This window comes from Pholis gunnellus (genome assembly GCF_910591455.1).
Source record: "Pholis gunnellus genome assembly, chromosome: 18".
NCBI classification, from domain to species: domain Eukaryota; kingdom Metazoa; phylum Chordata; class Actinopteri; order Perciformes; family Pholidae; genus Pholis; species Pholis gunnellus.
Window position 1 is genome coordinate 13,746,134 of NC_136545.1, and position 26,651 is coordinate 13,772,784.

Genomic DNA, 26,651 nt, shown 5'->3' on the forward strand with positions numbered 1-26,651 from the left:
CCAACTGGTGGTTGATGAGCCAAGTGATGAAAAAAGGAAGGCGCCGATACAAAAGCATTACCTGCCTGCAATCGCTAACTTGCACTGACAACAGCTGTTTTTATAAACTGAGGTTACCGAGCGCAAGAATAAACCACCTGTCATCTTCTACGGCTCAGCAGCACAGCAAGAAAGGGAACACACACACACAATGTAATAAGCAATGTCTCCAAAACTTCAGCACTGGCTCGGACTAAAATATAATTCATTGCAAATGCCTTTCAACTGTCTTAAGAGCGGCAGAAAGCCTTGAGGGACTGACTCTGATAATGGATTTTTAAGCCCTCCGTGTGGCATGTCTCTGCTCTGTGTTAGCACCCACTCTGACAGGGGTGTTCAAAATAACCCGAACCCAAAAGAGTCAGAAAATAAAATAATACCACGGTGTCTGTGATCCTCGGAGTTAATCTTTGAAGACTAGAAGGCTTTGTCAGTCTTTTTGTCTGCGTATTAATCAGCGGCACACGGAGGTGTGAGACTGTTCGAAATCATTTAAGAGTCATATTTCAACTAACATTTATACTTTCTGAAAGTGCGAGTTGAAACTAAATCTTTTCCATACTGACTGTTAAGTGGGTATGTATTATCTCTGTGTCTCCTTTACTTCTACATTATTGAATGTGCTGATTCCTGTCTTTTCTTTGACATGCTTTAGCCTGCGCTAATGGTCAGCGAAGAGAACAAAATAAATAGTGTGGAGTCCACGCCAGTTCGCTTACACGTGCGTGTACAAACCTTTAATTCAATATGTCCAGGGGCTTGGAATAGAGTCTGATAAACAATCCAATGCTTATTAGCATATACTCATTCATATTTTATACACACACTCTGCTACTTTCCACCTCTGGGTCTAATAAAGAGACTTCCTGTTCAATTTCTCCTGTCTCCTGTATGAAATACAAATGCTACTACCACTGCGGAAATACATAAAACATGGTTGGGACCAGTGTTACATATGTCATTATAATTATTTTACAGATACATATTTCACACCATGTAAATCATGTCGAAATGCTAGCATGACTACACTTGTATTTACAGTAATACAACAAACCCCCATGTGATATATTTTGAGTTTGAATAAATGATACTGTAGAATGAGTTAAATTAGACGCAGCATTTTAGTATGATGGCACAAAAAGAATGTCATTGGACATAATCATTAATTCAAATATTCCAACATTAAAATGTTGCATTCACAAAGTGAGAAAAGTACTTCTTTACTGGGAAAATAGACTAAAGCGTTGCAACCTATACAATGACACGAAATAGAACAAGGCATTAGATGCAAGACATTCGTTGGAGTGACACAGTGTACCATCGCTGTTCATGCATAATATTAATAAATGATCCATGTCGAGGTGCTCGGTTGACACATAAGAGGAACTCGCAAACAACTGCAGAGACCTAGGGTTATTATAAGGTGCTGTCATATTATCAGTAACAGAATGGTAAACATACTGTCAACAGGTTTGGGGCAAGAGGCAATTACCACTATATGTAGACAAAGACGTATCTTAGTCATAAATAACAGCCACAAGCTACTAAATATGTCAAGGGTGGAAATTGTCTTGCTTTTGATGAAAGATGGGGACTATGAGTCAGGTTTATTAATATGGACGAGTTGGCATGGTAACACAGTGGGAAGTAATTTGTGGGGGATGAGTTGCAGAGGGCCTGTGCAGAAAAAACTTCATCTGTACAGAAAGTGCTGAAAATGTTACAAGCGCTACACAGGTATCCAGTTACAAAGTCTATTAGCTTTGGACCACAGTGTCGGGAATGCTAAGCATCATTTGGGATAAGTGTCAGGCCAGCACGGTTTTCATGAATATTGTAAACAGAAGGTTTGGTAGAGTAGAGCCCTTTCTTTATTTCAGTTAAAAGATAAGGAAAAAGAGAGGAAAAAAACAGGACAATTGCCTTATCAGTGTTTGTCTTTGGTAGACACAAACAACGAAAAGACCAGTCAATTTATAGCCCTGTCTAAGCTCTTAATGAGCAGGCAACCGTCCTCCAGCAATTGAGATGGCTCATCAATTTAATTACTTTACAACCCAGGCCCGCCCCATGCTGTCAAAAGCCTCGCATCTGAAGTTTCCAGTCACCCTGTACTTGTAAATATGCCAGGAGAAAAGCTTTATTGCACTGCTGTTTACAATGTCACATCTAAAATCAAACTAAGGTTTATGAATAAAGGAGGATCTCTATCAATAAATCCTGTATATTAAACACGCACAATAAGAAGCATATTACAAATTATGTCATCACTGGTGCTGTTGTCACTGGACTAGTTCCTATTTATGAATGAGAGCCCCATTATTGTCATCACAGAGAACTCGTACACCTTTGTTTTTTCTAAGGGCAATTTCTGTCTTTTCCCTAAATTCTAACTGTAACAATGCCACACAAACCTTAACCAGACTAAAGCAGACAGTATCATGCTGTCAGAAGGCTGTGTACAATGAATACAGGGGCACGCACCACAGCAGCGCGAGTCATACCCGCTTGTAACCGTAGTGTCCATACATAAACTAAGGAGTCCACGGTAACACCCAAGCATACTATTTATGGCACATCAAATGTTATAGATTGCTTGCAAATATCACAAACGCCATATTAGGCTGTAGCAGATGGCAGGCAAATTTAATGAGTGGCATTATCTTGGGAAAGAAACATTAAAAAACGAGGTGATTATGTAAATGAATGAATTTCAGAATACATCCAATACTTAATCAGTCTTTTAGCTGCAAAGTCCAGCATTAACTACTGAGCAGCAGAAGCACTGATCATTATTTAACAGCTTAATCATTATAGGTTGGCAGGCTTCATTTGTTGTTTGTTTCATTAACTGTTCAGGCGATTGGCTATTGTTATGGGTCTCCTTATTCCGATTCCTCAATTTTCGAATGTGCCCGAAACCTTTGGGAAACTTTGGGTGTGCAGTCTTCCCTACAGCACATGGAACGTGACAAGCTTGAGTGCCAGCATGCCCAGACAGCATATCTGTAGCTCCCGTGCTGCAAGCCAGACTAAAGGCTCGAATCCTGCATTACTCGTGTGTCTATAGTCTGCTGTGCCACTGAAATCGGTTGTCAACACCCTCGGAGCTCCGCTAGCTAGTTAGCTACAGCTCAGCGGCAGTTCAGCTGACAGCAGGCTGATGGATGAAAAGTGTAACTACTAAGTCTTTTATCAGTAAGCATGTCTACACACAGCCCCTTACTCCCAATAGCAACATCTAAACCAACCAATTATTAAATGGTAAACATAAACGTTTTTTTTAAACCCTGGCATTGCATGAATACAGTTTATGTAATTAGTCCTGATTGAAACCATAAATTATACTACTCACTTACTATTTACAGCAAAGTGCTCATGTCAGCATGTTATTAAGAAACAAAAGCAGGCCGCTGCTTGCACTTACCATGCAGCCGGATGAGTCCAACTGCCTGTCGGTCACACACTTAAAGTTCTTCTTGCAACCACCGTTATCTTTGGAGCAGTCTCGGACCGGCCCAAAAGACGCCAGCAGGTCCTCTACGGTCTCAAAGTAAGTAGACATCATGGCCTCTTCCCTGGAACGGAAGAAAACAAAAAGATTAAAAAAAACAGGAAAAATACCTTTTCATATGTTTTCACAGTGTCAATAGAGGCAGAAGTAATGACAAGTGAAACGAATGCTTGAGCAGGAGAACATCCCTCACCACGTGGAAAAGCCGTCTCTCATTTAGAAGCTATACATGCTTTTACATAATGTGACAACATTGTGGTGTGTTGGTGCCTTTCCAGCTGCAATTAACGACTACTTGCAATGTTTGAAACCTTGCGTTGTATTTTGTAAAATGTACAAACGCTGACAATAACAGAGCGGTTATTGAATTCATCAAAGCATTCTTTATCAGCATGACAGGTATCCTCTGTGAGCTTGAGTTTCATTTTGTGGCTGGCAGAACAAAGGCGAGCCTTACAAAACCCAATCCAATAGTAGTTCAAAACTGATGTACCCTAGGGCTTGTGTTGTGCTGCACCAGGCGCACAGCATTGTTTTTAAAGCAGCTGTTGTAAAAGTTTCACTGGAGTGAATGTGCCTGCAGGGGTTCGCGCTGGTTCATGGTGGGTCATGTCTGGGACTAATCGGTGCGCTGGTATTAATTGGACTTGTTTGTCATGGTGTGGTGATGGAGAGCCTAGGGAATCATCACTCTGCATCGACTAACTCTCAGGACTCATCCAAGGCCAAGGCATCACGGCCCGCCCTCGCTGGCAATGTTGAAGGAGACAGCAGCAGAGCAAGAAAAAAAAAAAAAGACAGCACAGACAAATGCATGCATATTCAAACACAAACAGATGTAAAATTAATGTATTCCTCATTTCTTCTTTATTTGACTCGTTTTTTTTTTTACACAAAGGATAGCATTATAATGACATTTTTCATTAGTGAAATTCCATGGAGGGCTAGATGTGTCTGCAATTAGGTTTCCATAACAATAAAACGTTATTTAAATGACATTTATTGTTCATTTATATAGAAATTAACAATGGATTCATAAGAAGAATAAGAGTCTACAGGCACGCTAGCAGCTCTGTGAGGCTGTATTTGGGCCTTAAACTAAATGCTAACATCAGCATGCTAACATGCTCGCAATGACAATGTTAACATGTCAATGTTGAGCAGGTAATGTTTATGACGTGCACCATCTTAGATGAACGTGTTAGTGTGCTAACATTTACAATTATCGCCTAACGCGAGGCATGGCTAAGGCTGATGGGAATATCATTAGTTTTGCAGGGATTTAGCAATAAACCAAAGTACTGGACACATTCAAATTATGACCTGCTGTTAGCCCGAGATGAAAAATCCGGGGAATAACAAAGTGATTGCAATTCCTCCTGGAAGGGACATGACTGTGTGTGCCAATATATTTGGCAATCCATCCAATTGTTGCTGAGACATTTCACTCAAAGACGCAAATGTCAACCTTGTGGTAGAGCTGTAGAGAAGGTCAGGGGATTACAAAAGTCAGTAGGCTTCATCTTCTGGGGACAAATAATGTACAGTGTTTGATACATTTCAGTCTATAGACCAACGTGTTGGACGGACCTTCATTGCCAACCTTGGAGCCACAAAAAGTGGAGCAAAGTGGAGAAAATAATTAAATTCATGTTTTTAGTTCAGATTGAGAATAAGAGATCCATTGACTTGTGTACAGCATGTGTGTGTGTGTGTGTGTGTGTGCGTGTTTGTTTGTGTTTGTCACTCAGCCACTGCCAGAGACCATTTCTGTTTGAAATAAATCATTAGAAACAAAGGAGGAATCTGCCATTTCCAAATGCTGGATCGTTATACTTTCTTCTGAGAAATGTCAGCTTGACCACTGCTGTATAGCTCAGCTGCTGTGCTTACTTCAGCATGCTCAGCCATGCCCATACACTGAGCTCTGCATGCCTGCTGTCAGACTGAACGAAGGGGTAAGCAACCCCTGTGTTTTTCTTTGCAAAGAAACAAAAGCACTGTCTCTTGCAATGGTACCACGGGGACCACAGTGTGCTGTGATGGTGACTCGCCTCTACAAACAGCAACACGATCTTGGATGATGTGAAGACAGATGCCCTGCTGAGCAAAGAGGATTTTGGAGGATTGCCACTGTCACTGTTTTTGTGTGTCTCTTTCTATATAAACTTTGGTGCTTATGTGGCAATGGTACTGTAGTGCGAGGCCACAGAACCCACTAATATACATATTTATGTTGTGGTTAGTTTGATTCAAATGTAGAAAAAGTAACCTCTCTTCAAAGTGGATGTAAACCATTACAAAGTTGTGTATCTTGCGATGTTTCTTCAATGAGCAAAGATGGCAAAGCCACACTCAGTATTCACTGTCAATTGTTTTTTGCATGAAAAGAATTGTATAATAACTTTGTTACTGGCTGAAGGGAAAGATGAAAGGCAAAGTATTCAAATTCATTAGAAAAGGCAGGAATGCTCTGTGCACAGCTTTGACAAAAAACCTTTAAAATTCAAATATTATTAATAGAAGCAGGGATGTATTGTGGGTAGATGTGGGCAGACACAGCTCTCTTTTCATTTAAAAATGACTTTCTGTTTTTATTCTTTTTCAGTGTCTGCCCATGTGTGATCAGCATTTGGAAAGCTCTTTAACACCTCACATTGTTTTCAGCAAGAGATTCTATATTTTAAGTTTCCATGTTCGATTTTTGGCACATCAGCTATTAATAGGCACATCTTACTTGCGTGAGCGGAGGCGTATTAGGGCTCACAGACGGCACATAGGTACTGTCGGCTTTGCAAAATCAAGCGTCTCCCGACAGTGCTGTGCTGATGGCAAACCACTCAATGTCACACACCGAATATAAATAAAAGATGTCTACCAAATGAGTCAAGAAAATCAATCCATCAGGCCAACATGTGGATAGTCATCCATTTGATTAATGGAATCAGGAGTTCTTTGTTTTGTTTATTTATCGTAGTCAAAGTATATGGTAGCCCTTTGGCTATTTGACCTAAGCGTTGTTAAATGCTACCTAATCCAATATTCCTACTTTCTATCTGATTTGAGTTTTCATTCAATGTGGATATGAATGACATCAACTAAAAAAGGAAAATATCATATTTTGCAATGCTTTTAGTCTGTTGACCACAAGCGGAAGCATGACGTATCAACAATATATCAAATGAAAATATTTCAATCATATTAGATAACAGCCCCTTGGTTTAAACAATAGACTGAAGAATATGATTAAATATAGTAAAATATGTTATCATAATTTAAGCATCCTCTTCTGTCCCTAATAGAAACTGGTGGTGTGGTTATGGCGGACCCATCATGCATGAGTGGTATTGATGTCATCCAGTAATTCCCAGTACTCAAGGTTGATGCAGAAATGCAACCTTTCAAACCTTTCTTTTTTCTGCAATATATTACAGTTTGCAGTTTTGCTGGACACACGAGCAGCTCTACTGTAGCGACGCATGCCTGTCTTGAGGCCAAATAAACAGCCTTTAATAAACAGGGTGGGAACTTATCCTTGTGGTCAACCAGTCACAGCCTGCTGGAGGATCTCATATTCATGTATTCACTTATATTTATTCAGCCCAGTTTAGGTTAGCATTATTAGGATAGCCACAGGATATGTGAACTGAAACCCCCAACATTTCAGCAAAGTTTGTTTTCCCATATTTTCGTTGACAGTTGGTAGAGTAAAGGTTTATTTTTCCCACTAGGATTCCAAAATGAACTATCTTTCTCTTTTTTTCAAATATTTACATTAAACATAGGCCAGAATAAAAGTATTTAAATGAATTACACATCCCTTTACTCAGTTTACGATCACAAAATGGATTAGCCTAGAATGTAATCTTCTGGGCAATAGTGTATTCCAGTACTTTCTAAATGCTTTCCCGTTGCCAGGCTGACGGATGAAGTATTCCTGGGTCTACCTCTAGGTTTGGTCTTCTGTGGGCGTACACCTCCAAATTATTTTTGAGCTTCTTTTTCTCAGTCTAATTCTTTTGATCAGTAACCAATGTTCAGGTGTGTGGTCCGGACACAGACTGATTGGAAAATCAACTCATGTCTTCACTCTCCTTTCATAACCATGGTCTAATACGGTACTTATTTGCTATTAAAGACTGCTGCTCTCTCCTCCTGGGTGGTTCAGGCTCATGGCCAACAGGCATCAGACTTCGGGATATTGATATGTCGCATTGTCACACTCAGCTATAAACTCTCCAATGTACATCAGAGATCAGAGATCAGATACGGAGCAATGAAGCTGGAAGCCAACATTATCCAAATAAAACGGAAATGCAGCCCTATCATTACCGAACAGACCTTAGCTGTGCCTTAATGAATATCAGAAACAGCGCAGGGGACAGGCTGCACTCTTGTCATAGTCTGATGCCCACATTCAATGTGTTTGACTTCATGCAAAAAAGGGAAACACATTTCCCTAGCGCATTGAAACCCAATGATTAACTTATTGGGGCAATCAAGCTGGTAAACTGTTCCAGAGCCAAGGATCCTGCACGCCAAAAGGTAGAGATCAGTGCAATACCTACTGGGCAAAGGCCAGGGGTGGAACAGATGTATTCATTGTGGACCTGGGCGATGGAAACTTGCCCTGAGAACATGGAATCACTTTCTGGGGAAGGTGCCTGGTTCTCGGTGTGTGGAGTCGAGAGAGGTACCAACAAAAGGGAGTTGGGCTCACCTCTGCACACGGCACCACACTTCTTGATAGATGGTGGACTCTCCTACTCAGGAATTGTCCATTGGCGAGACGTGCCAGGCAGTTGTTGGACTACTGACAAATCAGTGGCTGGCTGTTGGCACAGTTAGACTTTCTCCCGGTGGATGAGAGGGTCACCACCATCATGTGGCTGCGTAATGCAGAGAGAAAAACTATTACTGTTGTTTGCGCAGATGCCATTGTTTTTGGTTGGTAGGCAACTATGGCTGGTGAGCTCTCACGCACAGTGAACCCAGGTCACACAAGAATCCCACAGCTGCAAAACAATATACGCCTAAATCTGAGATGTGGGAGCTAAACACGACTCAACATCAGCTGAATTGCATGTTTATTCAACAAAATGTGTTTAAAATGGGACAAGCTTTAGGTTGCAAGCACCAAATCCATTCTGCAATGTCTGACTCACACTTGCTTTTAGGACACCTAGTTTAAATAATTAATATAGACCGAGAGTGTTGCAAAGCAACGAGTCACCGATAATCGGAACACTCTTGCTGATTGGGCCAATTATCTACTTGGGTTGATTTAGTCAGTATACTGTATGATCTTGGATCAAAAACTGTAGTGTTTGTGAGGGTAATCTCTACAGCATCTGTTTTTCATACAGGTCTGGGAAACTTGCCCTTTCTCAAACTGATCCCGATCCACTAGACCCAAAATCCCTAAAGTGTCTTCGGAGGGCACTCTGCATCAATAAAGGATCAATAAACAGCCAAACTGTGGGATGCACTCTCCACACTCACACAGGAAGCAACAGTCACGCTGAATATTGAAAGATGTTTTCTTTTCATTGTTCAACTGCTGAGTTACTTTATATATATATATATATATATATATATACATACTGTAAACGTACTGTTCAGTTGTAAATGTATAGCATCCCGAACATAATTGGCATGTGCTATAAAGTAGATGGTGCATATATGTGATTAAAAGACAATTACATTTTCAGAATTTAATCCCACCGTTAAAAGGCAGTATTTAGGGAGGTGTAGCTGCAGGTTTATATGCCTAAAGTAGCAAGACGGATCTTAAATGTGTATGTTTGCCCCATTATCCGGCACCCATGCTTCTGTTTAGGGGTAGTGGAAAATTACAAGTCAGCACCGGTGTGGGTTTTATTGTCCACTTTCCTCTCGCACTAGCTGATTTGGTGCTCCCTACACACAAATCAGGTTTCCAATTGAGACTGATATTAATGTTAAAAAACGATTTATATTGTTTTGTATGTCTTTGTAGATCACAAACCTCCTTCGCTATGGTTTAGTAACTGCCTCTGGGTTGCCCTCTTGCTTAATGCCGTCACAAAGGAATATTGCACTGTTACACTGAACATTGTTATTGTGCCACAATCTTAAAAAAAATCAATTCTCTGTCTCGGTCTCCCATGTCTTGTTCTTCTTCTCTTTATTTGGCAACTCAATTCTTTCTGAATTAGACAGGCAACACATGGCATTCTGTGCATCAGTTCCTTCTGGCAGGCACTCAAAGCATTGACAAATGACTCCTTAATTCAGAGGAAAACACATGGTGGGGAAGGTGAGGCAGACAAAAATAATGGTTTGTCTCAGCTGTGAGGTGCATGCTAACAGGCTCTTCTTCTGGATAGAGGGAATAGTGAGTCGAAGATGAACAAAACAATCAATCCCGAGATCCCTGTTGGAACGCTGTCCAGAAGGGGGACTGCTGAAGAAAATTTAAAAAAATGGGGATATTGGAAAGTTTCTTAGATAATGTTGCACAACATATTAAATCTTGGCGCACAGTCCTGAAAGTATTCAGCGAAGTTTGCGTCTCATTGTATAATTAACCAGAGCCTCAACCCCAAAGGTCCATAATAGAGCAAAGAACTCTACTCCCATAAGACGGAAATTAGTTGTATCCAAAATCAACAACAGAATTACATCTAATAATGTTTCTTTCCAATCAAGATCATCTCTTTTGCTTGACCCAGAAGCCCATTGGTTGCATCTAAACACTGACTAATGCACTTGTTATTAATCTCCCTCCCTGCCTCTTGCTTCTCCAGATGATGAATGGCCGGGCGACGCTGCCCAAAGTTAGAGCGCTGCTCCAGCATGATTACAGAGCCCGTTATTGGTCTGCCCCTGCACTTGATTAATGCTCTTGTTCCAGCTCCCTACAAATATGCTGACTCTCATCAAGCACTTTCGTCATTGAATAGAGTGCATTTTTCTTTAAGCTTACTGTAATCGCTGAGGAAAAAAATCCAGTTGGTGAAAGAAGCAGGTAAACCTAAGTGCTAAAATAAAAACTGATAGAGCACTACTTTGAGTTGTAAAACATGTTTTGATGGAGATTTGGAGTAAGAGGAAGGGGATTTATGTACTTAATGTTTTCCTGCTGTCAACGTCCTGCAGTTGGATTGTATTATTGACAGTGGCACATTCTGACGGTTCACTTGATCACAGTGAGTGAGGTCATTAATCACCGGTGCCGGGTGTCAGCTGCTACTGAGGGTTATTAACAGTTCCTTATCGACACCAATACTAGTCTTGGAGCACAGTTTAGCGTGGCTGAACTCTTTATACTGTGACACATTGGCTTTGGTTTAGCAATAAGCAGCGTGAATGCAAAGCTAATTTTAGAGAAGATTCCAATTCAATACTTGCTAATGGAGCACTGAGTCAGAGAACAAACTTTTCAAATTGATATCAATCAATCAATATCAATTTGATAAAATAGATGTTTGAGATTTTTCTATTTATATGGTACACGTGTAAAGTGAGCTTAAATGGTATGCATTATAGTAATGGCTGGGAGGTACAGCATGTACAATGTCTCCTTGTTTCTCAGCAATCGAGGATAAGACAAGGCCTGAGCCTGAATTCCGACACCGACGCAGTTATTGATCAGTTAACCAGACCAAACACTGAACGCAGCAAAACACTACAGCATATTTTTTTTTCTTTGCATTCTGTTCAGGGCTCTGCTGTTAAAGGAAAACCTTATAAAGTGTGTAAATGTTTACGTCGAACAAAAAACACTGACAAAGCAAGTATTTACTGGAGGCTAATTCACAAACATCAGGCCATTTGTGTGAGTGTTTGGCTTTATGACTTTGCACTCACCACTCAAATGTATGTCAATTTACCGACAAATGAATGAAGCGGGATTTCAAATGTGGTATGTACAGAATATATGTAGTGAATCTCTCAATTCTTAAATAACTCTGTTCATACAAACAATAATGAACCGTAGTGCTGAACTCTGCTGCAGCAGAAGCTATGCTTTTATTATTACGACCAGTTGTATTCCTTTTACGTTTCATCTATTTAAATATGACTTCCAGCACAGTTTGGTCATTCACTGGAATGAATCTTCTTCGACAGTGTCTAGCTTTAAATGTCAGGGAAGTCATAAAAGTGTAAATATAATGAGAATAAGGGTTAGGGTTTAAAATCAGTTGTGCTCATGTGGCAGCATTTTAACTACTCATTAATTGGTAAATAGTTGAACAAGCTAATTTTGGTAACCCTGAAGTCAAGTAGGTTAGTACTGTGTGTCAAGAGGATATTACCAACATTACCAAGGGAGGAACTTTGTTCTGTTTCACCCTGGTCTTACCCTCTAATATGTTCTGCACACTCACCCCTGTGGAGCAGGGCACTGGAATTTGCATGCACCGGTTAAGCCAATAAGGATGGACACACCTCACAGCACCCAGCATTCTTCATAGTATCCAAAACAATAATTAATTTTCTTTCAGGGGATGAAAGAGTAACCAGAAAAAAAGCATGCATACCTGTGGTCAAGGTTGACCTTGACTCTGTTGGCAACACTGATTCATTTGCATGACCATCAGAAACAAACATTCTTAACATGAATGCTTTGATTCAGTGGCTGCAGAGAAATGTCAAAAAAGGAAGAAAAGGTAACATCATTCCGGTATAAAATAGTTTTTATTGATAACAGCAAAAAGCGAGGTCTGTGGATCTAGAGACTAACAAAAAGTAATGTTTCAAGACTGTGAGCACCACAAATAAATACAATTTTATTTAACTCCACTGGGCAAATAAAACTGAACTCACCAGCACGACTGCATAAAACTACCGGAAACTGGGGAATTTTATTTGAGTGACTGATTTTGGGAAAATGTTTATGGCTGGTTAAGATATTGAGGTCTTTTCGTAATCAAAAAAAATAAGGTCAGGTTAATTATATCAACAAAATATATTTCCACGGATTCTATCAGCAAGTCAAGCAGAGCTACAGCACCTTTCACCACTTCCCAAATCAACATGTGCATCATGACTGGTTGATTTCATCAATGCCTGCAAAAACACTTTGTGAAACTGTACAAGCCAGAAACTCCATGAAGTCTCACAGGACTTTGTTCCACAGAAATGCTTTAAATAATGTGTCGCCTGCATTATTCACGACAATCCGACGGATCCTCCTTGTGTTACAGGAACTTATAATTAACTAAATACAGATCATTAACTCATTATTTCAATTAAAATGGGCTTTTAATCAGCTATACAATGTGTATTACTTCCTTCAAAGTTTGTGTTTATTTCCTGGTGTGATGTCATTCAAGATTAATCTCTACGCAGTTCAATTTTATTATGTTTGTATGTGTGTCAGGTTGCTATCTTATTTGAAGTCGCCAATACTAAATAAGACATTCTAAATGCCTAATCTCTAGATGAATCTCATGCAGGCGACTGCTGATGGGATTCAGGAGGAACAGCAGACATGCTCACCACTGTAATGAAGGCACGTTCTTCCACTGATGAATAGCCTAACTAGCTAAACAAAAACTAAGTTCTCGCCCACCGCTGAAGTGCTCAATTTACACCTGCGGTTGCGATGTAACCCAGTGAGGTCTATTCATAACGGTGGCCCTTGAGTGATAGTCAAGAAAAAGAAAATGCACAAAAGGAATAATTGCTTTAAAATAATTGTTTTTCCTCCCGTAGCTAAATAGAGAGCCTTTTTGTCAGAAATATGTCAGAATCTGATCAGATCAACATGTAGCAGGTGTGAGGCTTTAAACTGTTGTTGCTCAAAAACATGTCCTCATTTTTCTAGCTCACAATAACTGATCACAACTCTTTTTCAAAGTAAGTGACATACCTTGACTAATTATTCTAGAGCCGCGCTGCAATCCCATTTACGGAAGTATTAGCAGATGTGAACAATTGCCCTGGGAGTTCTATGCTCCTAAGGCAATTTAATTAAGCCTGTGCAGAGTTTGAATAGTGAAATTGCAACAACAACAACTCATGTGGTACACATTAGACAGAAAAATTCAGTACTCAAACGATAACTGAAGCTTTCTGAATTATAGATTAGTAAACCGAATTTTCTGTGTCAAAAACTCCCAGACCTGAATGGAGGGGGATGTACGTGTGTAGTATTCCATCTGTTATGGTTGTATACTGCTGGGTCAGACAGGACACTGACACTGCATGCAAGAGGTACTTTCCAAGGTTCCTTGTCGGGGCATAAAAACAACCTCAACTATGATTTGTGTGATTTCAATCAGTATGGGTTCCTGCCAAAGTACCCTCAATCTGGGTTTGTTCCACATATGTACTTTGTGACCATTGTAAAATAATGCAATATTTTAAGGGTTACAAAACCCTTATGTCATCTCACAATCCGTTCCTTCCATCTTCTCACAATTGAGGAAACTGGTAGCAGGTACATTTAGCGCGTTCGCTTGTCGCAATTTGGTTTTGAAGGTAAATATCACTTCCCAGGCTGGTTCCATAGATGGGTGATTGTTTTAATCTGCAGCTGATGCTCTGACGTGTGTTGTGATGTTCAGCTTCACTGATGCATGCCAGCTCCTACTGGCTGGTTGGATGAAAAAATCATAACTCTTACGTTGCCAATATTTCGTTTTTGCACTGTGAGAGTGCCAAATCCATAACCTTGTTGACACTCCTTTCCTGTTTGGATTCATTTTGTTGGATCTCTATGTGCATAGCCCAACGTTAGGTTATTTTGTAACAGGGCTTTGCCTGTCACTTTAGTCCTCTGAAACCAAGAACCTCTAAGGTGTAATTACCTGATTTACTGCTTGATTGGTATTCTGACTAGTATTGCAGAGGTCTTACAGTGTTTTAGTTATTTTTTTAAAGAAGATAAAGAAAATTACTTTTTGATAAGTAAAAAGCTTTTTTTTGTTCTCCATGTATACGCTCATCTTTAATTCTAACCAGCATTTTCAATGATGAATAGACCACATTAACGTTGCTTACAGCAAGAAGCATACTGCTTTATAGTGGCTACAGCCATTTATACGGGCAATGAAGTAGCACTGTGATATTCATATTGTTATATAGCCATATGTGAATGCCATATATAGTGAGCTTCTGTCCTGAAGTCAGAACGGCCGTCTCAACGGTAAGGCTAGTTTTATGGAAACAGCTCACAATTGAAGTGCAGACATATATTATTTGTACTTACACACTCCACAACACAAAAGGAGCTTTATTTTTAGTTTTGCTGTGCCGCTCAAGCTGTAGAGCCAGGGTTTCATAAACAATGACATTTTTTATATTGTATTTGTTGAGCCCTTTCACAAATGAAAAGGAAAAAACAAAATGTAAGTATCCTGCGACTTTAGGTTTATCTGGACCACGCAGCAAAGAAACTGTCCCACACAGTTTCTCTTTTATCACACGTGTGGAGCCCTGAGCTGAATCAGACTGACCTGACCTCTCCTGGATCTTCAGTAACCATCACGTCCGTCTTACAGCTGGCGATGGGGTTGATAGACAGCTCCACTGGTGGCACCACAAAGCTCTTGCTGACTGGCAGCCACAGCCCTTGGCCCAGACTGTAGAATGATCTGTGTTGGCACAACCACAAGACCTAAATGTCAATCAAACTACAGTCATACTGTAACATTTGGTTATTGCACACACATTTGTACAGTATGTACATACATAAGCATGCAAATGTATTTCTGTAGGAATGAAGGGTGGTGAGGGTACGCTAGATAGACGGAGATTTTGCAATTACTGGCAAAGTGTATCATTTCATATAGCGATACATATAATGGGCAATATGGTCATCCTTGTATTAATTCCTTGCATTAAGGATAATGCAAATGTTCTGTAAGCAACGGTTTTATATTGATGTGAGAACAGTCTAGAACACAATTAGATGTCATTGCACATGCTTAAAGTTTTTTTTTAATGAGTCCTCTTTAGAACACGATGTAATAAAAATAGAACCGCATTCTACAGGAAAATAAAGTCACAGCCATTAACTCTCAAGGGAACTTGTTTTGCATACTAGTGTATAATGACAAGCTTATATTGTCAGTCCTGTGTGGCAACTACTTCAATTGGTATTTGCATGTGGTGCATCAACACAGTTGGAGACGGATTTGCCATCTCTTTAAATGTAACGTGCTCCGCAGCACAATGCTTTTTTTGTGCCGTGTGTGCCGATGACCATTGTTCAAGATGGTGTAAAAATGATTTAGCTTCGCCAGAGACGTGAAGATTAATATCATCGGCAGGACACCCTGGGGGGCCAAGACTTATCGCTAGGGAATAGCTACACATGGTGAGGCCTAACAAATGGCACAGAACACGGCTGTGCTTTGCATCATGTGCATTAATAAATGTATCTGAGCAGGTGGGCGACACTACAACAAATTCCCACTAAGAAACCAAACTCGAGTGGCTTCACTTGTCAAAAAGCTTGGAATGAAATAATCAACCCTGTCATTTGACTCCCACATAAAAAGTATCACAAACAGCATTTTTTTTTTCACCCTTTCTACATCGTGTAAGTTTATCCACTGTTAAATATTTATTTCATCCATCCTGTCAAACATGACTTTGTATGTACAAGACCTAATTACTGGAACATTTTTTTTTTTTTTCTCGACTGCCAATCATCGGCATTAAAAACCTTTAACTTGTACACAATTCAGCTGCCAGCACATTTTTTTATAACAAGATAATCTGAATGCATTACACTTATTCTGACCTCTCCTCACTATCTGACAATGAAAAGACAAATTTGGCTTCAAACTGTGAATTAACATTTAACTAAATACATTGAATCTATTACATTTTCACCCATTTCAGATCACAAAATGCTTACTTCCTCACTGCTCCTGGCGTACAAAAAAGTGAGAGGCATCATTGGTTTCCCACATGGATCCCCATCTGTGAAACCAATCCCTGTTAGGACTGACTAACACTATCAAGCTATAGAGCAATGCGGTATTTTATCCTATCCACCTCTACACAGCACTGATATAGAACCCCTCCAACAGTAACCCAGTGAGGGTTTACATTTGGTTGCTGCATCTTTCCTCACTTTGTCTGCTATCTGTAAGAGAGTGTACATGGCTGAAAGTATACGAGTATATACTGTGTGTGTGTGCAGTTGTCCTTTCATCTTTCTCCTCTCAGAAACTCTGGACCGGCACAGCGCTTCGACCAAGCGGTAGATTTCTTTGCTGCCTTTGTGAGAGTGTGTGTGTGTGTATGCCGTCGGAGTCCCATCTCCAACATACTGTCGCTTTTTTAACCGGCACTGGACTGCTGAAAGTTGAAATGTGCTTTTATGTAGAACAAAGATTCGGCATTACCTGGTTTCTAAAAAAGTGGACATATGCCAAGAAGCTAACCCTGCAAGATCGATGCGAAATAAAGAACTTTTCCTGCCAACGTACTGGAGGGGTAATGAACATGACATCAAGGTAGGGGGGGTGCTAAAACCTGCCAGAGTGTGCATTCACATTTATAACATTCAAACACTAATTGCAGAATTCAAATAATTTGCACAAAAATGTCAAGATTTGGACCTGAATCCAACACTTCTAAATACCCATATACTTTGGTTTTCAGCCAAAACGAGTGGTTTTGGGGTTTAGTTCGTCTTGAATAAAACTTTATGGAAATTCACCATCAACCTTTGAAAGCTGTAATAGACAAAAAGGCAATATGTCTGTGGGCAACAGCACAAGATTTTGGTATGGGTATAGTTCTGGTTTTCAGTTTACAATCCCACCATTTATTATCTGTATTTTATTGTTTAGCTTTTTATTCCTTTAAAATTAGCTTCTAAACGTATTACTTGTTAAAGAAACCGGTTGCACACATTGTCTCTCAACCAGACAGCTACCTCCGGTTGCAAAAATCAAGATGGCGATGGCCAAAATCCCAAACTCAAGGCTTCAAGTTGTTGTCCATAAACCAATAGTTGACATCACGACGACTACATCTACTTCTTATATACCGTCTATGCTCTCAACTCCTGCTCCAGTCTTGCATCTCAAGTTGCAAATCGGACTGTGAGCAGGGCAATGGAGAGGAAGTCTTGGCCCGAAATCAGCTGACTACACCGGGACCTAAAAAATATAACTCCTTCCCCCAGACCGATGGGGTCCAAGATTGCTTACCAACCAACTAAATAATTACATAGTTAATGGCCTGGTGAAAACTGTGCTACTTGCATTACAAATCCAGTCAGTGTGCAAAATACCCGGTGGCAATGAGGGGATCCCGTCTACTAACGTCTTTTGTCTTTTTCTAAGTAACTTTTAATGAAGTCTCTATCGAGACTCCATAAAGTGCCTGATTACCTACTCGTACAACAAATCTATAACATGGTGCATAATGCCAGTACAGTCAATGTTTCAACTATGTCAGTAACACGTGTTGGAAGGGCTACACCTTTTACTCATCATCAGCACTATCACGAATGGTGTATGAATAACTGAACTAGTCTTAGTGAACTAGGTCAGGTTGATCTGGACTATTTAAAGAGGGAAACATAAAATAGAAACACCAGAGTTATAATGAATGGGTCCTTTGAGCCTCGCACTTCTTCAAACATGTCATACACAATGACCCCATCAAGAATGACAAGTGTAACAGAAATGGCAGTAAAAGCATTTGAAAGGAGACCATGCAGGACTGCACCTTGGGCTATTCCCCCACACAAGAGCCCATGGGTAAGACCAACTGCCTCTATGTGCATCTGCTCATCTGTATGCGCACACACACACACACACACACACACACACACACACACACACACACACACAAACACATGACAAGAAGACCGCCATCATCCCATTGAGTGTCCACTGATGGCCAACAGAAGTCATGCACTCAGGAGATGCACCAGAAGTGAAGGACTCACCTGAAGATCCTCTCGGGGGCCTGCTCCCCTGTAACTAGGTCATAGCCTTTCTCCAGGTTAGCGTATGGCCAAGGACTTGAGGACAGAAAGGAGGGAACACCAAACGAAAAAGAGAAATATATGAATATTTCAAAGTCATGTTGTATAATTATTAATAATACATTTAAATGTGTTTATGCACTCTGAGTAAATAAATAAATTACTCCACACTGTGTATATGACACAATATATCTCAGAAAATGAAATGCAAGGTCAAAACTAACGTTGCTTGATCATATTTGCGTTTTCATATACCCTCCGTCAGCTGTTACTCCGGCAAAACTGTGAATGGAAAATGTGATATGCTACTGGACTGAATCCAGACGATGACTGATGGAGTTGAATAACAATGTGGGACCTTTTAAATGAATCAATAATTGGGCAAGCCAGTTAATTGTCAAAACAAGGTCAGAGTGAGAGAGGAAGCTCATTTGGCTTATTTTCCTTCCCTAACATGTCGATTTATACCATTTGTCTTTCTTTCTTTTGTGTTGTTCTCCATTTATATATTTATTTCTTGCTTCCCCTGCTGTTTTCTTTCATTACAAATTACAACATCCCTCCTAGCTCCTCCTCCTCCTATCTGTATTTCTGATTATCTCTTCAAAAGACCTTAAAGGTACATTTACATATGTTAGCTCATTAACTGCACATTTCTTATATTTGACATTACTGGTGACCATTTTTGATAGCTAGAGCATTAGATTGATTTCCTACCTTGGTTTCCATTCATTTTAATACTCTGGAGATCAACTTAAAAGAGATTTGAAACTTTCTCCAGATAGCTAATCCATCACAGTTAACAATTCACCTTTATTTCATGTAAAGTTAATGTTGTGCGCTAATGCAGCTGGGAGTAGGGTACCGCGAACCCAGCCGTAAGGTAATTAAAGTACAAGTAAATTCTTAGATATCAGTGGGTAGAGCAGACAGGACTTACCCTTCATTCCGACCCCAGTCGCTGCGAACACAGAGGTGTTTATGGACAGGATCGGGGGAATAACCCTCATGACAGCTGCATTCTCCTGCAATAAAGAAAACAAGATGGGGGACAGTGGTGGATATTTATTCACCCTCAGGAGATGAATAAATGACAGAGTAAGTGACCCTGGCCTGCTCATACATTAGAGGTGTATTAAATAAGCAGTTGTCATGCTATCATATTTTTCCAGGTACATTTTTCTGGCAAACACATCTGGAGTAGATTTACATTGATGCCCGTAGCATGAGCTGGGCTATTTCCTGGAATATGAAATTAAAGGCAATCATTCTCTCGGATTTTTCATCATCAAGCCATCAAGATGAACTTGTATGTTGCCGCTGTTGATTTGATTTTTTTCCCCAGAATACTATGGACATGAGCTTCATTGGTTAAGTCAAAAACCTACTAGATTTGAACACTTATTTAACATTATGACTACATATATTTTGTCATGCGTTAGGGCTTAACAACCACCAGCCAGCACTCAAATAAGAAAACAGTGTCATAAACTGTTGTTTATTTATTTCTGCTGGCTAGAATCTGACAAGTGACTGGGATGCTGTTGGCTCCCAGTATCCCCAAACGTCTTCATCATCCTCCACTGAGGTATTTTCTTTCCTTGAGCTTTTTGTGTCTCGATACGAGATCTCCGTTCAGCTCTGCTCAGTTGGCTGGACAGCTCCCACTGCAGAACGAGCAGAGACACTCAGACAGCAGCACGGCAATTTTGTTTTGGTACAGGAGGCTGCCAATCAAGCTGCTCGGGTCAGTTTGTATCTCTCTGGCTACTGGGCTGCTGACTCACCAGCTAGACATCGAGTTTAAAACCACACATTGCTATTATATGTCAGAAATACATCATTTGATTGGATATAAACAGTGCCTAGTGGGTAGCTGATATGTTAGATGTATATATATATATATATATATATGACCTTGTATACACATTCCTGTAATGAGTAAGTTACTACTACTCAGATAACATTAAACACACCAATGGATACGTCATTTGCTTGTATTATGTGTTCTAATAAAGATATAAATGATTTAGTGTTGTGTATGGTAAATTGAATACCCAGAATACACTGCATGTGTAATGCCTTTTTAAGTGGATGGATGCATTTTGTGAAATTTTAAGTCACTTTACCAACTATTAGCTACTGACTGCTTCCTGTTGACCTACAGTATATGGAGGCATAACACTGGAAACAATGTGTAATGGCCACCCAGGCAACACCATTCGCATTTTATCACCTAGTGTTTAATAATTTACTGGTCGCGTTTATAGGCTTAAGACTCACTCACAGAGTGATGCACTACCAGGACTCAGTCACAGAGATGCAAAAAAACATTTGTTTTTATTTGCTTGTAGCTATTTATTGTGCCCTCGCTAAATGGGGAGCAATCGCTCACCTGTAGATATTTGAAATAGAAGATAAATTAAGAGTGCAGGATGATAGCTGTATCCATGATGAGAATGTATGTTTATGATTTGATGAAAAATCTATTTTATATTTGCACATAACAGTTTATTTCCTCTGAGTCAGAGACAAACGGTAATGCCATGAGTAGTGTCCTCCAAATTGCCCAATCGACAGGTAATTGTTTTTCATTACCTTCAAGAGCAGTTTATATTCACCGCTTCAAAACCAACAATGGTTGAGGTTTGGATAGACTTTAGTCTAGGTGACCTTTGTTGTCATGGTCACAATAACTAATAAAGTTAAGTTGGACATTTTATACTCACAGAAACTAATATTGCTGTTTCCACAGTAACATTGCTGTATTCTCAACAGTTTAGTTCTGTCTTAAGTTGTGAATAGTATGTTACTTAATTAAGACGTGCAATGCATTCTGGGAAAACATAACATAATACAGTGATACTAACTGGCTGTGGAAAACTTCTCAGAATGAAAGACTGTCCTTGATTTGTGTGCAGAATGTTGTTTTATTGTAAGTTTTAACATCAGAGCTCAGAACATTTTCCTCACGACTTCTACTTGAGACTCAAGGAGGTTTATTAATTATGGCGAGGGAACTTAGTCTATGTTTCATACAGTCAAAGGCTAGTTTTTTTCTTTTCTAACTGCAGAACAAGTTACTGTTAATTTGACAATACACATCTTACAGTGCACCCATGAACCCTGACATCCTCCCTCTGCAGACTGCGTGGCTCTATTACAATTTCACACTACGTCCTCCTTTGCTCCTGAGAGAAAAGATTCATAATTCGTATTGCAGATAGAGGGCTTTGTCACTTGAATGTAAACATATTGCGTTTTGGGGGCATTTACTGAAACGATTGATGCTGTTGTTTTTCCTGGGGAGGCATTCTCATTTGATTTCATACTCCAAAGCACGGAAACATGTATTCTGTTCATAGTGCAACAACACATAAGCACACACACACACACACACACACACACACACACACACCTCCATTTCCCTCTGCTACTCGTTGCATACACATTTAACCTAGTTAAAGTACTTTTTTTCCTGACTGCCAGAGGCACTGCTTAATAAAATCCATCTTGCACATGTGCAGTCAGGTCGCATGTTACCAGTTACATGCTGGAGAGGCTGTAAGGAGGAAAGTCTCTCTCTCTTTCCTTTCCCTTTTACAGTCTGCCAGCGGCTAGAAATGGCTTTTTCATTAGTAGTCTGTTAGTGTTTAGGCTAACAATAGCACCTCAACTAGAGATGTATTTTTTTACATATGCAATGGGAAATATTTACACGGCAAACTCTCATTTGCGGATGAAAACGCCTGACTGCACTTGTGATTAATTGGAGAGGGGAGATGGGAGTAGGCTGCATCCAGGAGACAAGCGGCTGTGCCTTCTGCTGACAACTGTTATACTCGGCTTGTGTTTGGTTCAAGAGAAAACATCTAATAGGACAGGGCCAAAATATTTCACACTACAAAAAGCGAATCAGTACCTCAGTTACCAGTGTTTCCGTCATGTAATGCGTCCCCTTGAAGCCCCAAACACTTTGTATTTGGACATATTACTGGATGTTTTCAATGTCCACAAGAAACTTAATTTCTTATCCAAATAAAATAAAATAATACTAAGTATGTCTCATCATATAGAATGCCGTAAAATGACCATAACCTGGATTATTTCATCCAGTAGTAGGAACTTTTTTGAATGGTGAACACAGTGAACTGAAATCAAACCTGTCCCCTCCTTTTTTGTCTTGGCTTCTGTAACGTTGCGATAGTATAATATGGTCTAAATCTGTTTTCAAAATGTAAAATTCTATATCCGGATATTAACAATCCAATGCAATTTTGCAAAATACAACAGGTTTATTCACAGCGACAGATTGCGCTTGTGACCTGAATTAGATATTGGAGAAGTTGGTCTTTGTGCAATTTAGAATTGGACACTCCTCATTTAGAAGTGAGCAGAGTTCACACATGTAATTAACAATACTGGCAACTGTATTAAATGGCAGAAAATAGAACTCACACTGGATAATGTATTTACATATGTAGCTTACACATAATAACATACTGTATATATTCTACAGCCATATATGTGTGAAGGCCTGGAGGCTGCAGAGAGACACAATCACTAAGTCTTTTCCACCTTGTCAAATGAGGCGCACCAGCACGGAAGCACAGTGTAATCTGAGACACACCTTGCAAGTAATCAGTGGAATGTGTTTCTTTCCTTTATGCAAATGCCTTTGAGGGCGGATCAAGCAATTAATGGGAAAAGATATGTCTGGCTGATTACACATTCCGCCGGATTAAATGACCTTTAGACAACTTGCGAGAATCAGTTGCGTGCAGCAGTTTCTCTTGCCTCTGAAAACTGGTTTCAGATATAGCGCAGGCATATTAAAAAAAAGGGAGGTTGTGGTTGAGAAGAGAAACTTAAACTGTAGCAATTCTTTAGAGAGCTCAGAGGCACTAGACAAAAGGTGAGTGTACTACAAAAACAATGGGAAGAGCTGAATTAGCTAATAAAAAACGGTCTCTTAAAAAGATAAAGCCAGCAGTAAAACACCACACAAGGAGGAGATGGGGAGTTGGGATTGTGTGGTCATTAAATTTGAACTTCACTGAGCTGCTAATGTGCTATGGCAACTGCACTCATTTTTACATTTACAGCGTGCAGTTGGCTGGAGTTAAGTTGGGATTCTAAGGAGACATGAGCCATATCAGTGCCATCCATCTGTTATGTTACGAGTTTGTAACAGTTGCTGATGTAGTGGCTCATTGATTTATTTATTGTATATAAACAGTTTTTACTGTGTTTTTATATATCTCTATGTTCTAATATCTTAGGAATCCATTTCATGGCTCCAATTGGATTAATGTAGCATAATTATTGTTGTGATTATGATGAAATGTAACTTCATATCGTATAGAATTGCATCGCTTTATGCAATTTTAAGCAACAATATGCCAGACTGCAGCAACCGAGTGGCATTCACTAAGGAAGTAGATAGCAACTGCTTCAACAGTTAAGGTAGTTGAGCCAATTGCATGTTGTTTTTTTTGTGTCGCTCCTAACTATTTATTTTTTTCATTTTGGGACGACATTACAAACAAAAGTTAGGTTTAGGCAACAAAACAAAACACTTGGGGACATGCAGTGTCAAACACTGGTCTGATGGTCAAAAGCCATGCATCAAGCTACATTGGCTGCAGGTCCCTCAGAGTGGACATACGAGTGGAAGGAAAGCCCTCCTTATTATTGTCAAGTCAAGGGGCACTTGTGTGGGATTTTGTTGTTTGTACCCATGATGACATGGTTGTGTAGTGCATTTACAGGCACACAACTGTGTTTAACACCCTGAAATGGATAAATTGATTTGTTTTTCTTTTACGCACGTCGACAAAAACAAACAGGACTTTCGTCCAGAAGTCTGGTGTTCGTGTCCCGTGCAAAACCTTCAAGTAAACGTTGATATTTTGTCACGTGAGTTGTTTGTCACTCGCTACTTACGTGAGTCACTAAAACGTAAACTTATCAACCAGGCTCTTTACCTGGTTTTGTTGACTAAACCTAAATTCCTGTGAAGACGGAATTTTATTTTGAAAGGACACTATGCATGTTACAAGGGACATTGACCCGCCTTCCCGAAACTATGAAAACTAACGATTGAGGGGTGCCTATTGCATCGACCTCCGAAGAAACCATTTCGATTTGGCCCCCACTCCTATGTCACATGCGGGCTTTTTAGAATATACCGCCCCCCCCCATCTGAGTATCTCCACCCACAGCTTGACAACTATCTTCGCAAAGGTGCGCCATCATTTTCTCAATCAGAGCAGACAGCGACCCCAAATACAAATAGGAACATAAATATGATCTGATTAAATAAAAACAAATGTTTAACTTAAACATTGTTTTCTTTTGATTGGAGTACTTAATCACAAGTGCAATGATATATCTTCCCATTAAGTTATGGCCAGAAGCGGTTTTCCTAACTAGATCGTTATATTTAGATGACTAAAACGTGTTCAGGATCTCTTTGTCACTGATGGAGCTGACACAGAGGTTATTGCCCCATCAAGAGCCATTCTGATAAACCTTCTAGCTGCAGGGGGGTTTATAAGTCAAAAAACACACCTCACTCTAAAGAAAAAGAGAGTGTGTTGTTTGGAGAGGCGGTTCAGTGCAATCCAACACCACTTTTGTATCAGAGTAGTTCTGAAAAGCATCTGGCAGCTGAGCCTTTAACTGCTTCTTCTGACATCCGAAATGGCCACAGCTTGGAGGACAAAGTAAAGAAAGTCAGCCCATGCAGTGATGATGCAGCTCACTGGATGCGTTTGGTGGATTTTGAATGTATGGGCCACATCTTTCTGAATCGGATCCAACGAAAGGATAGGTCATGCACAGAAATAATGAATCAATGGGTTGACTATAAAAAAGACGATACAATTATATTTTAGATACAAATGTTGCCTTATTACACAGACAGATCATAACTGACCATAACTCAATTCTAGTTTATATAAATTACTATTTTTTAGGGACTTACTTAAACAGCTGTCATTTTTAGACTTTCAAACACTGACAAAACAAGTAGATAACCTAACTAATACAATATGTTACCAACCGAAGCAATGCATGATCTTAAGAATAACAACAACTTTCATTATGATGACGACATATTAGGGCAGTAAATAACAGTCTTTCAAGACGGTATACACTGAATTGTGTAATCAACGACAACATTAACGGAATAAATAATCCAGCAGACAATTTTGAAGACAAAAAAAAGAAAGGAAAAAAGAGGCTTCGTCCAGCTGAAGTTTGAGGCTTGATTCGGCCTGTACTCTGAGAATGTGGGCTGCAGACTCCTGTGTGATTAGTTAGAGCAAAGATATTAACTACCCACCTCTTTTGCAATTTCTTGCTTTCTCGAAATGTTTGGAAATGAAAATTTCCCCCGGAAATGTGAAAAATGCTGCTGTGCATAGAGCCTGTTCAGTGATGCCAAAAGTTATGGTTGACTAATTAAACCATGTTGGTGGCCTAATTGAGAGCTAATCACCTGAGATTGGAAATGGCCATTTGAGGACAACAATTATCCAACCGTGCTCACCCACTCCCTTTCTTGTTACATTCCAGCTAGGTTTCTACACGGACACACAACCTGACACTGCAAATGGGGATAAACACCAATACTAGATTGCCAATACAATCTGTCACCATTATGTCACCGTTGTGTTCTCAACCTCAACCTCATTCCTTTGTATATTACACATGTATGGATGCATTGTATTTTCAACCCATTTACAGGGCCTTTTCATAACATTCTCAGGATCGAGCTGTTATTACATCATCAGTTGCTACAAAGACGATCCATGGTCAAAGTCCAACAGTAGTCCGCTAGATCCTACGCAGCAATCGGGCAATAGAAACAGTTGCATCACGCCATTCATCCGCTAACCTCCACGCTAGCAGTTGAGTCAGAGGATGAAGGTGAGGGCAGGGAGGACTGATCACCCAGGCACACTGATACTGTGACTAGTAGTCACGGTGGCAGTTAACCAGCGTGAAATTAAAGCAGGAAGACTTGGTGAAACGACACCCGCTAAAAGTAGGACCGCCGTTGTCTTTGTGTAATGTTTGGAGAAAGCTGATGAATGTGATCGAGTCAAATGTGTATATTTAATGTTGCCTCGTGAAAGGTGGGGA

At 39.9% G+C, this 26,651-nt stretch overlaps 1 protein-coding gene across 1 annotated transcript in view; it reads right to left on the reverse strand.

Moving 5' to 3' along the window:
- The window catches only part of astn2 (astrotactin 2), a gene marked incomplete at both ends in the record, with an annotated part of 222,466 nt that overhangs the window by 86,618 nt on the left and 109,197 nt on the right, over positions 1-26,651 (reverse strand). The window contains 4 exons of the mRNA XM_079179557.1: positions 3,467-3,617; positions 15,001-15,138; positions 18,462-18,536; positions 19,441-19,525. Coding sequence (XP_079035683.1) covers positions 3,467-3,617; positions 15,001-15,138; positions 18,462-18,536; positions 19,441-19,525 — 449 coding nt within the window. The remainder of the gene's footprint in view (positions 1-3,466; positions 3,618-15,000; positions 15,139-18,461; positions 18,537-19,440; positions 19,526-26,651) is intronic.